Below are 13,971 nucleotides of genomic sequence, written 5' to 3'. Positions count from 1 at the left end.
GGAAGTACTTATGCATAAAGTGTGCTGATGGTAATAAAAGTAAAGCAAGTTACAATAAAGAATAGTGTATACTAATAGTTTTGAGAGAAAAGACTGTTACTTGGAGTACGGCATTATTAGCTGGAGGAACACAGCTAAACTTTCATAAGTTCTTTTCATTACTTAAGCACTGAGATGTGTTATCCATTTTTCTAGCATCTAAATACTGCAATCTTCATCATAACGCACTGGTTATGGGGCACACTGTTCTGCTTTCATTTGTCAAGTATTATACAGTGAATGTGCAGATGGGAAATGAAGCAGTTTGAAAACAGAATAATGGGATCACTCACATGATCTTAAGTATTACTTATGTAGATGTTTTCAATTTGTTTTACTAATATTTAAGTATGTTAAAAGAGAGATTTAGTGAAAACACTTTTTTTTCTTGTTCTTGTAGGCTGTACTGCTTCTTTACAGGACCGTTTCCTTGTCGTGGCAGCAGAAATAGATCAGGCTTCTGGATTTGGTGCATCTGATTTGGCTCTGTTTTGGAAAGAGGTTCAGAGAAACAAAGTGATGGAGCATAGGTAAACTGTAGACTAATTTGAATTTGTCTAATTTTGTGGTATTGACCCGACACGGGCCGTGTTTCGGCGTACAAACGCCTGCCTCAGGGGTCAGAATGGTTCTTAATGTGTTTAATATGGAATAATGGAAATGAGCCACGTTCTGTTTGATTAATAGAACAATCACAACGTAGTGGGCAATATGCCCTAACTTCGTGGTTCATTTCCATTATTCCATATTAAACACATAAGAACCATTCTGACCCCTGAGGCAGGCGTTTGTACGCCGAAACACGGCTCGTGTCGGGTCATTTTCAGATTAAAGGACAACCATTTTCTCTATTCTGAATGCCCAGTGTTGCATTTTTTTCTGTTTATGCTTGTATGCTGTTTTTACCCCGTCTTCTGTGACTGAATTTTATGGTATTAACATGTCTAGTTTATAAAGGGAGAACATCTAAAATATATTCGAAATTAACAGGGGTCTAATGCTAAGCCCTAGTGTACGCTTACCCCTGGATTCTCTATAGCGTGACTTTTTGGCGTGAATTCTATAACTGTGTGTAGCTTAACAAGCTAATGAGCACTGATTACAGCGCTTAACAAGCAATAATGAGCGCTAATTGCCACTGATTAGAATTTAGTTGCACAAGTCACTAAGTGTATTCTGTAATGATGTGCGCCAAACTTCTAACGCACACAGGCAAAAAGGGGAATGGTTATAGGCAAGGAAATGGGTGTTTCGTGGGCATTCTGAAATGTACGTTCCTAGTTATAGAATATGGCCCACGCTAAAAATCAGCTGGCACTAAATGCTGAGATGCCTATTATAGTCCTATGGGCATCTCGGCGTGTAGCACCAGCTTATTTTTAGTGTGTGCTAAAAAAAAAGCTATCACACCCTATTAAAAGACCTCCTTAATGCCTTCCAAATAGGAGGCAGTAAGTGTTCCCAATTTAATTTTGCAGGACTCACGCGCTAATGGAAATATTAGCTTGGGACCTGAAGAAAAAAAAAAGTCCTGTTTTAGGGACATGTTACAAATGGGCTTAGCATGCAGGAAAGTTCTGCGTCAAAATGCGTTAAACCCATTTCTTAGCACATCTTAGTGAAATGGCCTCATAATTTTTATATTCATTATAATATATTTTAATATAAAAGTTATATGAATGGTGAGTACATAATTGTGAAAAGTTCTGATGTTGAGCTGCATACAAATAAAATCTAGAGGATTGGACTGATTTAGCACCGGAAGAGCCAGATATATGTGACCACGTCTGGGAAAAGGTGACTAAAGTCACCAGAAACAAAAAATGAGATTTTAATGAATTCTGTTAGAGCAAACAATTTATAATACAAACCGCCTCCCAATCCTTTTATGTAACCCAAAAAATTAAAAAAGTTACAGAAGTTCAAACATGTAGCTTTTGCAGACTGCTTGTTGAACCCATGACATGAAAAACTGGTCATTCTCAACATTTTAGATCCGAGACTTTAGTCACTATTTCCCAGAGACTGTCACATATTATATGAATGTCAACATTTAAAGTAGTTTCTCCAGATAATTTTGGCGGCTGCCCAAACCACTGATTTTAAATTCCCCTTGCAGAATTTTTAACATATTGGTCATACAATTTAGTATCCAGCTAAACTTTTTTCCAGGTTAGATGTGGGAGAGGAAATGGACACATATGTGCATAAGTTACACCAGTTTTCAAGGGAAATGTGCAGGCATATGTTCATTTGAAATTACCCCACCAAAGCTATATGCACACGTTTCCATCTACAGTTTTAGTGCACATGTAATTTTCAAGAAGAAATTATGAACAGCGATTTGAAAATTCTAAAGTTTGCCTGGAAGTTCAAACCCCATCCCAACTCTGCCATTAGAGACACATGGAGGGGCATAATCGAAAGGAATGCCCAAGTTTTGCTGAGCATGTCCTCGCAAAACGTCCCGATGGAGGGGCAAGGAAACCCGTATTATCGAAACAAGATAGACATCCATCTTTCGTTTTGATAATACTGTCAGGGACGCCCAATCTTGAAATTTAGGTCGTCCTTAGAGATGGTCATCCCTAGACTTGGTCATTTCTGATTTTCGGCGATAATGGAAACCAAGAACACCCATCTCAGAAACGACCAAATGGAAGCCCTTTGGTCGTGGGAGGAGCCAGCGTTCATAGTGCACTGGTCCCTCTGACATGCCAGGACACCAACCGGGCACCCTAGGGGGCACTGCAGTGGACTTCCTAAATTGCTCCCAGGTACATAACTCCCTTACCTTGTTTGCTGAGCCCCCCAAAACCCATTACCCACAACTGTACACCACTACCATAGCCCTTACAGGTGAAGGGGGCACCTAGATATGGGTACAGTGGGTTTTGGAGGACTCAGATTTACCACCACAAGTGTAACAGGTAGGCGGGGGGATGGGCCTGGGTCCGCCTCTCTGAAGTACACTGCACCCACTAAAACTGCTCCAGGGACCTGCATACTGCTGTGATGGACCTGAGTATGACATTTGAGGCTGGCACAAAATATTTTGAAAGATGTTTTTTGAGGGTGTGAGGAGGTTAGTGACCACTGGGGGAGTAAGGGAAAGTGATCCTCGATTCTCTTTGGTGGTCATCTGGTCAGTTCGGGCACCTACTACTACTACTACTATTTAACATTTCTAAAGCGCTACTAGGGTTACGCAGCGCTGTACAATTCAACATAGAAGGACAGTCCCTGCTCAAAGAGCTTACAATCTAAAGGACAAATGTACAGTTAGTCAAGTAGGGGTCATCAAACTGGAGCAGTCTATATTTCCTGAAAGGTATAGAGGTTAGGTGCCGAAAGCAACATTGAAGAGGTGGGCTTTGAGTAAGGATTTGAAGATGGGTAGGGAGGGGGCTTGGCGTAAGGGCTCAGGAAGTTTATTCCAAGCATAGGGTGAGGCGAGGCAGAATGGGCGGAGCCTGGAGTTGGCGATGGTGAAGAAGGGTACTGAGAGGAGGGATTTGTCCTGTGAGCGGAGGTTTCGGGCGAGAACGTAAGGGGAGATGAGGGTAGAGAGCTAATGAGGGGCTGCATACTGAGTGTAGGTAAGAAGGAGAAGCTTGAACTGAATGCGGTATCTGATTGGAAGCCAGTGAAGTGACCTAAGGAGAGGGGTGATATGAGTATATCGGTTCTGGCGGAATATAAGACGTGCAGCAGAGTTATGAACGGATTGAAGGGGGGATAGGTGGTTAAGTGGGAGGCCAGTGAGGAGTAGGTTGCAGTAGTCAAGGCGAGAGGTAATGAGAGCGTGGATGAGAGTTCGGGTGGTGTGCTCAGAGAGGAAGGGGCGAATTTTGCTGATGTTAAAGAGGAAGAAGCGACAGGTCTTGGCTGTCTGCTGGATATGCGCAGAGGAGTCGAAGATGACTCCGAGGTTGCGGGCAGATGAGACAGGGCAGATGAGTGTGTTATCAACTGAGATCGAGAGCGGAGGAAGAGGAGAAGTGGGTTTTGGTGGGAAGACTGAAAGCCCACCTCTTTAACATTGCTTTTGACTCGTAACCACTTGTAACCACTCGCCTCCACCTACCCTCCTCTCTTCCTTCCCGTTCACATTAATTGATTTGATTTGCTTACTTTATTTATTTTGTCTCTATTAGATTGTAAGCTCTTTGAGCAGGGACTGTCTTTCTTCTATGTTTGTGCAGCGCTGCGTACGCCTTGTAGCGCTATAGAAATGCTAAATAGTAGTAGTAGTAAGACGATAAGCTCGGCTTGGCCATGTTCAGTTTCAGGTGGTGGTTGGACATTCAAGCAGCAATGTCGGATAAGCAGGCCGATACCTTGGCCTAGGTCTCCGCGGTGATGTCTGGCGTGGAAAGATACAGCTGGGTGTCGTCAGCGTAAAAATGATACTGGAAACCATGGGATGAGATCAGTGAACCCAGGGAAGAGGTGTAAATTGAAAAAAGAAGGGGTCCAAGGACAGATCCCTGGGGAACTCCAACAGAGAGCGGGATGGGGGTGGAGGAGGATCCATGAGAGTGTACTCTGAAGGTACGGTGGGAGAGATAGGAGGTGAAACAGGAGAAGACAGAGCCCTGGAACCCAAATGAGGACAGTGTGGCAAGAAGTAAGTCATGATTGACAGTGTCAAAAGCGGCGGATAGATCGAGGAGGATGAGGATGGAGTAGTGGCCTCTGGATTTGGCAAGGAATAAGTCATTGCAGACTTTAGAGAGTGCTGTTTCTGTTGAGTGTAGAGGGCGAAAACCGGATTGAAGCGGATTGAGGATGGCTTGAGAGGAGAGAAAATCAAGGCAGCGGCTGTAAACGGCACACTCAAGTATTTTGGAGAGGAAGGGTAGGAGGGAGATGGGGCGGTAGTTGGAGGGACAGGTAGGGTCAAGTGATGGTTTCTTGAGGAGAGGTGTGACTACGGCGTGCTTGAAGGTGTCAGGGACAGTCGCAGTGGAGAGAGAGGTTGAGGATATGACAGATGGAGGGGTGATAGTATGAGAGATGGTGTTAAGTAAGTTGGTGGGGATGGGATCAGAGGAACAGGTGGTGGATTTCGAGGAGGAAAGAAGGCGGGCGGTTTCCTCCTCGGTGATATCAGGGAAGGAGGAGAAAGAGGCCAGGGTTGGTTGGTTGAGGGAGAGGGTTGAAGGGTGAAGGGGAGGAGGTGGCTTGGTAGTGAACTCAAGGTTGGTCTTTTGCACCTTGTCGCGGAAGTAGGAGAGAGTGAGGGGGAGTGGGAGCAGAGGGCACCTTGAGGAGGGAGTTAAGGGTGGCGAAGAGACGATGAGGGTTGGAGCTGAGAGAGTTGGTCAATTGGGTGTAATAGTCCTGTTTGGCAGGGAATAGGGAGGACTGGAAGGAGGATAGCATGAATTTGTAATGAAGGAAATCTGAATAGGTGCGAGATTTCCTCCAGAGGCGTTCAGTAGATCGGGCACAGGAGCGAAGGTAACGGATGCAAGGGGTCAACCAGGGCTGGGGATTAGTATGCCTTGTGGGACGGGAGATGGATGGTGCGAGGGTGTCCAGAGCAGAGGAGAGAGTGGCATTGTAAGCGGAGACAGCCTTGTCGACAGACTCGGAGGACATGATGGAAGGGAGGAAATTAGAAATACTAGAGGATAAGGTGGGAGGGTCAATAGCCTGGAGATTCCTGGAAGTAGTGGTTAATGTTGGGCGGAGCTGAGGGGGGGTGAAGAAGTGTGAAGGTGATCAGGTGATGATCAGAGAGAGGAAGAGCTGAGGCCTGAAAATTGGAGGGTGAGTCGGAAGAGGAGAGGACGAGGTCGAGACAATGGCCATTTCGATGAGTAGGGGTGGTGGAGCACAGCTGGAGGTTGAAGGAGGATGTTAGAGTAGTAACCCGACGCCTCCACCACGGCCAACTGGGCGGGGAGTGTGGGAGAAGAGAGAACCTCCATGGCATAGGGCTGCGACTGAGGCAGAGTCATCAGGGGAGAGCCAGGTTTCAGTTAGGGCGAGCAGATGAAGGGAGCGAGAGATGAAGAGATCGTGGGTGAAGGGAAGTTTGTTGCCGACCGATCGGGCATTCCACAGGGCACATGAGAAGGGGAGGGAAGAGGGGGGAGGAGGGGAATAGAGATGAGATTGGAGATATCCATGAATCGTTTGCATGGATAGGACGATGACAGGTGGGGGGGACCTGAATTGGGATTGATGTCTCCTGCGGATAGCAGGAGGAGGAGCAAGAGAGTGCGGAGGAGGGTGGGGGAGTTAGGGCGACAAAGACGGGATGCATTTAGGAGGAATGGGGATGGGTTAATGGTAGGAAGGAATTGTTGAAGGTTGAGAGCTAGGAAGGAGGAGGAGGACGAGAGATGGTGAGGTAGTTAGGGACGGGGGTGAATAGGGTATTGCAGTAGTGAGTAGGACTGGAGAGTACATGGGTGGGCAGTGAGTTCTAGTGGTAGACAGCGGTAAGGGGAGGGGAAAAAGATTAGGCAGGGATAGGGCAAGGAAGAGAATGTGTACAGGTGCCATAAATAGTGACTGAGGCAGTAGTGACTGAGGCAGGTAGGTTGGTAGATGGGTTCAGAGGAAGTTGATGGGCTGGCGAGCAGGTAATTCAATGGGCTGACAAGCTAGAGGGGAGGGAGACAGGCAAGCAGGGATAGGTGAGCTGGCGAGTAGGTAAGTCGGTGGGCTGACAGGCTAGCAAGGAGGGAGGCAAGGAGGCAGGCAGTCAGGAACAAGTGAGTGCGGTGGAGAGCTCGGCAGCAGGTTGTTGACAGCTAGCAGGGAGGCAGGCAGGGACAGGTGAGTGCGATGGAGAGCTCAACAGCAGGTTGTTGATGGGCAAGTTGAAAGGCTGATAGGCAGGTTGGCTGATTGGCTAGCAGGCAGGCAGGAACAGGAGAGTGTGGTGGAGAGCACAGCAGCAGGACTGGAACAAGCTGGCAGGTTGGTTGAATGGCTAGCAGGCAGGCAGGAACAGGTGAGTGTGGTGGAGAGCTCAGGAGCAGGACTGGAACAAGCTGGGATCAGTTGGAGGTTGGTTGATTGATTGGCTAGCAGACAGGCAGGAACAGGTGAATGCGGTGGAGAGCACAGCAGCTCAGCAGCCGGACTGGAACAAGCTGGAGTAGTTTGGAGCAGGCAGGAACAAGCTGGAGCAGACGGACTGGAATGAGCTGGAACATGCGGACTGGAATAAGCTGGAGCAGACGGACTGGAACCAGCTGGATCAGGAGGACTGTAACAAGCTGGAGCTGATGGATTGGAATGAGCTGGAGCTGATGGACTTCGATCATGCTTTCTGTCTAGACAAAGCCAGACACTGTAACCAGAACAGCAGCTTTGGTGACTTGATATTTTCCAGCCATACTTCAGTTGTAGAAGTTTTTGTACCTTTTCCACAGAACTGAAGGAGCCACGAGCATAACCGCCCACTTCTTACGACCAAGCCACCTTTTTGTGGCTTGGTCGTAAGAAAAACAGGACCAGGTAAAGTCGTCCAAGTGCTTGTCAGGGACGCCCTTTTTTTTCCATTATGGGTCGAGGACGCCCATGTGTTAGGCATGCCAAAGTCCCGCCTTCGCTACGCCTCTGACACACCCCCGGGAACTTTGGTCATCCCCGCAACGGGAAGCAGTTGGGGACGCCCAAAATCAGCTTTCGATTATGCCGATTTGGGCGACACTGTGAGAAGGACACCCATCTTCCGATTTGTGTGGAAAGGTAGGCGTCCTTTTCTTTCGAAAATTAGCCTGCTTGTGTCCTATGGTAAAGTATAACTGAAGTGGCTTTACATACATATTCAAGGTAATTTTATAATGAATTCTTCTCACCCAGAAACTTTGGAACACATTACCATATGAGCTGCGAAGTGTTAATTCAATGCTTCAGTTTAGAAAACAGCTGAAAGAATATTTCTTATTTCTTCATTCAGACATAGTGCACTTAAGCATGGCAGTTTGCTTATTTAGGGCTCTGTTTACTAAGGCGTGCTAGCATAAGTAAACGGGAGGGGGGGGGGGGGTGTTAGACTTACAAAGTTACTACTACTACTACTTATAATTTCTATAGCGCTACTAGACGTATGCAGCGCTGTACACTTGAACAGGAAGAGACAGTCCCTGCTCGACAGAGCTTACAATCTAATTAGGACAAACAGGACAAGCAAGAGCTATCGGGCTCATTTTCGAAAGAGAAGGACGCCCATCTTTCAACACAAATCAGAAGATGGACGTCCTTCTCACAGGGTTGTCCAAATCGGTATAATCGAAAGTCAATTTTGGACGTCCCCAACTGCTTTACGTCGCAGGGACGGCTAAAGTTCAAGGGGGCGTATCGGAGGCTTAGCGAAGGCGGGACTTGGGCGTGCCTAACACTAGGACGTCCTCAACCCATAATGGAAAAAAAAATGACGTCCCTGATGAGCACTTGGATGACTTTACCTGGTCGAGTTTTTCTCACAACCAAGGCACAAAAAGGTGCCCGAAATCCTGGAGAGAATCAGGGATCACCTCCCCTTACTCCCCCAGTGGTCACTAACCCCCTCCTACCCTCAAAAAAAACATTTTTACAAATATTGATTGCCAGCCTTTATGCCAGTCTCAGATGTCATACTCTGGTCCATCACAGCAATATGCAGGTACCTGGAGTAGTTTTAGTGGGTGCAGTGCACTTCAGGCAGGCAGACCCAGGCCCATACCACCCCCCCTACTTGTTACGTTTGTGGAGGAAACAGCAAGCCCTCCAAAACCCACCACAAACCCACTGTACCCACATCTGTGTGCCCCCCTTGACCTGTAAGGGCTGTGGTAGTGGTGTATAGTTGTGGATAGTGGGCTTTTGTGGGGGGGGGGGGGGGGGCTCAGTACACAAGGTAAGGGAGCTATGTACCAGGGAGCAATTTCTGAAGTCCACTGCAGTGCCCCCTAGGGTACCCGGTTGGTGTCCTGGCATGTCAGGGGGGACCAGTGCAGTACAAATGCTGGCTCCTCCCATGACCAAAGGGCTTGCATTTGGTCATTTCTGAGATGGATGTCCTTGGTTTCCATTATCGCCGAAAATCAGAAATGACCAAGTCTAGGGACGACCATTTCTAAAGATGACCAGAATTTCAAGATTTGGACGTCCCTGATCGTATTATCGAAACGAAAGATGGGACGTCCATCTTGTTTCGATAATACGGGTTTCCCCGCCCCTGCATCGGGACATTTTGCGAGGACGTCCTCATCAAAACTTGGATGTCCCTTTCGATTATGCCCCTCCACGTAACTTTGTAAGTCTAGTGTTTTTAAAATACACCTCGTAATGTTTTTGTTATTTTATGTTTTGTTTGTTTGGATTTTATGTATGTTTTATTTTGTTCACTGCCTAGATTGTGGTTAATAAAATATTTTAAATAAATAAATATTAAATCTGATTTATCCTTGTTAGGCCCTGCATACAATTGTGAGATAGACTTTTAGAGCTATTAGATCTTCAGGCGCCAATTTCTCCAAAACATTTAGGGGCCCTTTTACAAAGGTGTAATAGGCTCTACTCGCGTGCAACGTGCACCAAAAAGAGACTACTGCAGGGCTAGCATGCCCCCCTGACATTAATTTTGGATTTGGCTCATGCTCCCGTGGCAGTAATTTTGGATTTGGCTTGCACCTATACTGCCGGGACAAATTGTCTTTTTATTTCCTACCGTAAGCGACGTTTCTGGCATTAATCGGCAGTTGGCAAACATGCCAACCAATCATCACACATGTAGCGCGTGAGTCCTTACCGCTAGATCAGTGGGTGATAAGGGCTCATGCCGTAAATAGGTGCGCGCTGGTTTCAGTTTTACCACAGGCCCTTTTCACAGCCCGTCGAAAAAAAGCCCTTTTTCCCAGAAGCGGTAAAAACTGGCCTGGCGTGCGCCAAATACACGCGCCCACAGTACTGCAGGCCACTTTTTGCCGCAGCTTTGTAAAAGGACCCCTCAATATGAAAATCCTTCCAATCAGGATGCTGCCTTATTTTACTTCTTATCGACACTAGCACTTTGGGTTGTTCTTTTCAATTTGTACAGATGTTTGGTCATCAATACTTGGTGGAACACAATTTGTTTACATAGGAGGGTATGGCACTTGAAATGCTGCTTGTTCATTACATAGGAAAAATCATTGGAAACACTTAGATACGTTTTATTAACTCCTAAACTTATGCTACATTATGTACATCCACAATTATTCTATTTTGGATTGGTTGTCTGTTTTCTTTTATTTTAATTGTACTTAAAAATTAATAAAGAATTTGAAAATTTTGAAAGTCATTCATCTAGGCTTCCACTTTCTACAACTTAGCCCTGTAATATTTTTATCTTTTACTTCCTTTTTTGTATGAAAACAATTTACCAGCAAACTTTTCATATTCAGATTACCCCAGTTCCTCCCAGCAGTCACTGCATAGGTAAATTGGATTCCAAAAAAAAAACCAAAAACCTATCTACTCTTTATATTGAGTTCTTTTATTGAGTTCTTCAATCAGTTTATAGTTTAATAAAACAGGACTTTGTTTCTTGCTGTTTCATGGGTTTTAGATATCCACTTTCTTTTCCTTTAGACCCTACTTTAAAGTCCAGAAAAGGGACTTCTCTTTTAAGTCCAAACTAACCTCCCAGTGAGAAAAAACAAACACACCAACTATCTCTTTTTAGGTCCCTTTCTTTCCCATGGATTTAAGGAAAGAATAGAAGGAAGCCTACTAACTGCTTGCTTCACACTAACAAATACTTCCCCAGTCTGGCCTTCCCCTTCCTCCCCCCCCCCCACCCCTGGCAAAAAAAAAAAAAATCTTTTCAAGGTATCAAGTAAGTTATTTAGATTGGCTCACCATCCAACTTCTTAACTATTTATTTCTGTTTATTTATTGTTGCTTGATATACCACCAGTTGCTCTACATAAAACTTTCACTAGGCGGTTGTCTTACAATGTCTGTCTCCTCTTGACTCTCCAAGATGGGCATTTCCATTTCTTCTGGTTCCTCTGTTGCAAGTTAGAGATCTCCTCCTTTAATTTACTGGTGTCCAGGAAACTGTTTTACATATGGTTTGTGTCCATAGGCCAGGGGTTTAAAAACCTGTCCTGGGCAATCCCCATCCAGTTAGGTTTTCAAGATGTCCATTATGAATATGCAGGAGATAGATTTGCATACCAAAGAGGCAGCTTGTGTCAGCCTTTGACACCTAACACCAGCTCGGATCTGCGCTGGTCATTATGCATTGGAGGGAATAGGAAATTCCCATGTCTGTACATAAGTACATAAGTACATAAGTAGTGCCATACTGGGAAAGACCAAAGGTCCATCTAGCCCAGCATCCTGTCACCGACAGTGGCCAATCCAGGTCAAGGGCACCTGGCACGCTCCCCAAACGTAAAAACATTCCAGACAAGTTATACCTAAAAATGCGGAATTTTTCCAAGTCCATTTAATAGCGGTCTATGGACTTGTCCTTTAGGAATCTATCTAACCCCTTTTTAAACTCCGTCAAGCTAACCGCCCGTACCACGTTCTCCGGCAACGAATTCCAGAGTCTAATTACACGTTGGGTGAAGAAAAATTTTCTCCGATTCGTTTTAAATTTACCACACTGTAGCTTCAACTCATATGTATATATTTGAGTGTCATTTGCGCTGTTCCTCAGCACGTGTGTTGTTTCTGGCATTGTTTGCCTCTGATCATGGTGTGTTTGCAAATGCGGGTGCTAGATGGACCATTGGTCTGACCCATTATAGCTGTTCTTATGTTCTCTTTTGAAAATGAGCCTCTATGTAACTTTATAAGTCTAAGTGCTTTGAAAATACAGCTCAATGTACACTAACCTAACATAATTGTCCACCCATGCCCTCTCATAACAAAATATGGCTGGTACAGCAAGATCATATCAAGTGCTGATAGTCATAACTGGTGCTTAAGCCTAAGGTACAAATCATTTAGGTGTTTTAAGTGCCAGCTCGTGACATGTAGAGTACTTTGTGGCTGTGATGATCAATAGGGAAGGCTCTTCTGTACTTATGAATTCCATTTATGTCTATTAGTTCAGAGGCATTGAACTCCAGGGACCCAGATGCTTTACCAAATGCTGTGTATGTATTGATGTCAAGACCTCAAGCTTCCCTCAGGGTTCAGCATTGACAGATACTATTGGAATTGGATATCGACCTTTACCCACCTAAAGAAGTTGAAGGATTGTGCCTCTTTGATGGCCTTTGATGCTGGGACCAATGTTATACATTGAGCGGATGCAAAGCAGCATCAGTATCAGTCCTCCTTGGAACATGATGCCACGCGCATACAGATCTTTGCGTCCACCATACAAATGATCTTATGGACAAGTGATAAAGGGGATGGGACGACTTTCCTATGAGGAAAGGCTAAAGTGGCTGGGGCTCTTTAGCTTGGAGAAAAGACGGCTGAGGGGAGGTCTATAAAATAATAAGTGGAGTGGAACGGGTAGACGTGAATCGCGCTTGTTTACTCTTTCCAAATACTAGGACTAGGGGGGATGCATTGAAGCTATAAAGTGGTAAATTTAAAACTAATTGGAGAAAATATTTCTTCGCTTAATGTGTAATTATCTGGAATTCATTGCCAGAGAATGTAGTAAAAGCAGTTAGCTTAGTGGGGCTTCCTCAAGGAAAAGTCCATAGACTATTACTAAAATGGACTTGGGGAAAGTCCACTGCTTATTTCTAGAATACCTCTCAATTTGCAATGGCTCTGTTCTACTACCACTGCGTGAATACACTTTTGTCAAAACAGTAGAACAATTGTGCATAAGTCTTCAATGTGGCATTGTTCTGCATAGGGAAGTTTCATAAGTCGCGAGGGCGTCGGCTAGGACTCTTGTATACCCCTCTTACGCGACAGTTGTAATCATAGACTTTCCCTGCCACCCTCCTGCTTTTAAGTATTTTTGCTGTGTTATTCAGTAATTAAAAGGTAACCACAGAGATTAGACTATTCTTAATGCTGTGAACTAATCGGGAGCTTTTTATTCACAACTGACTTATCTGACTAGGCTGCGATACAATTTATGAAAAAACTTTAACTTAGCTTTACTTAGCTTAGTTCTCAGTAGTGCAAGCCTCTCCCCGACAGGTGCCTGTTTCGCACAACTCGGCTTTTTCAAGGGGTTGTGTGCCGCACAAAACAGCGAGACAGCCTGTCCTCATACAGATAAGTCAGTTGTGAATGAAAAGCTCCCAATTAGTTCACAGCATTAAGAATAGTCTAATCTCTGTGGTTACCTGTTAATTACTGAATAACACAGCAAAAATACTTAAAAAACAGGAGGGTGGCAGGGAAAGTCTATGATTACAACTGTCGCGTAAGAGGGGTATACAAGAGTCCTAGCCGACGCCCCTGCAACTTATGAGACTTCCCTATACAGAACAATGCCACATTGAAGACTTATGCACAATTGTTCTACTGTTTTGACAAAAGTATTTCTAGAATAAGCAGCATAAAATGTATTGTACTGTTTTGTGATCTTGCCACTGTTGGAAACAGGATGCTGGGCTTGATGGGCCTTTAGTCTGTCCTAGTATGGCAGTTCTTGGCAGGAAAGATTTTCAGAATGATATATTCTTTTCCAGCATATCTTCTTGCCCCACTACATGCAAGACATTCCCCCAGATTCTATAAACGGCGACTAAAGTTGTGTATGTAATCAGTGTGTGTAGCTGATTTTCCCACACAACTTAATTGCTTAACAAGCCAATCAATAGAATCTTTACAGAAGAATTTGTCCTATAGTGAGATCCTGGGGGGAAGGGGATAATGTATTTCTACACTATTGGTTGGAGCCCAGTGGTAATCTTAAAACAATGGCTGAATTAAACCTAGACGTTGCAGATTGGGGGGTATGTTTTGCATACGAACAGCTTAGACATTATATAGCTTCACTCCCCC

General features: G+C 45.0%; 1 protein-coding gene across 2 annotated transcripts in view; it reads left to right on the top strand.

Moving 5' to 3' along the window:
* MOSPD2 (motile sperm domain containing 2) overlaps positions 1–13,971 on the top strand; it is a 162,534-nt gene that overhangs the window by 124,841 nt on the left and 23,722 nt on the right. For both annotated transcript variants that reach the window (XM_030201571.1, XM_030201572.1), the window contains exon 13: positions 440–569. In XM_030201571.1, coding sequence (XP_030057431.1) covers positions 440–569 — 130 coding nt within the window. The remainder of the gene's footprint in view (positions 1–439; positions 570–13,971) is intronic.

This window comes from Microcaecilia unicolor, chromosome 4 (assembly GCF_901765095.1).
Source record: "Microcaecilia unicolor chromosome 4, aMicUni1.1, whole genome shotgun sequence".
Lineage (NCBI taxonomy): Eukaryota > Metazoa > Chordata > Amphibia > Gymnophiona > Siphonopidae > Microcaecilia > Microcaecilia unicolor.
This window is presented reverse-complemented; position numbering and strand designations above follow the sequence as displayed.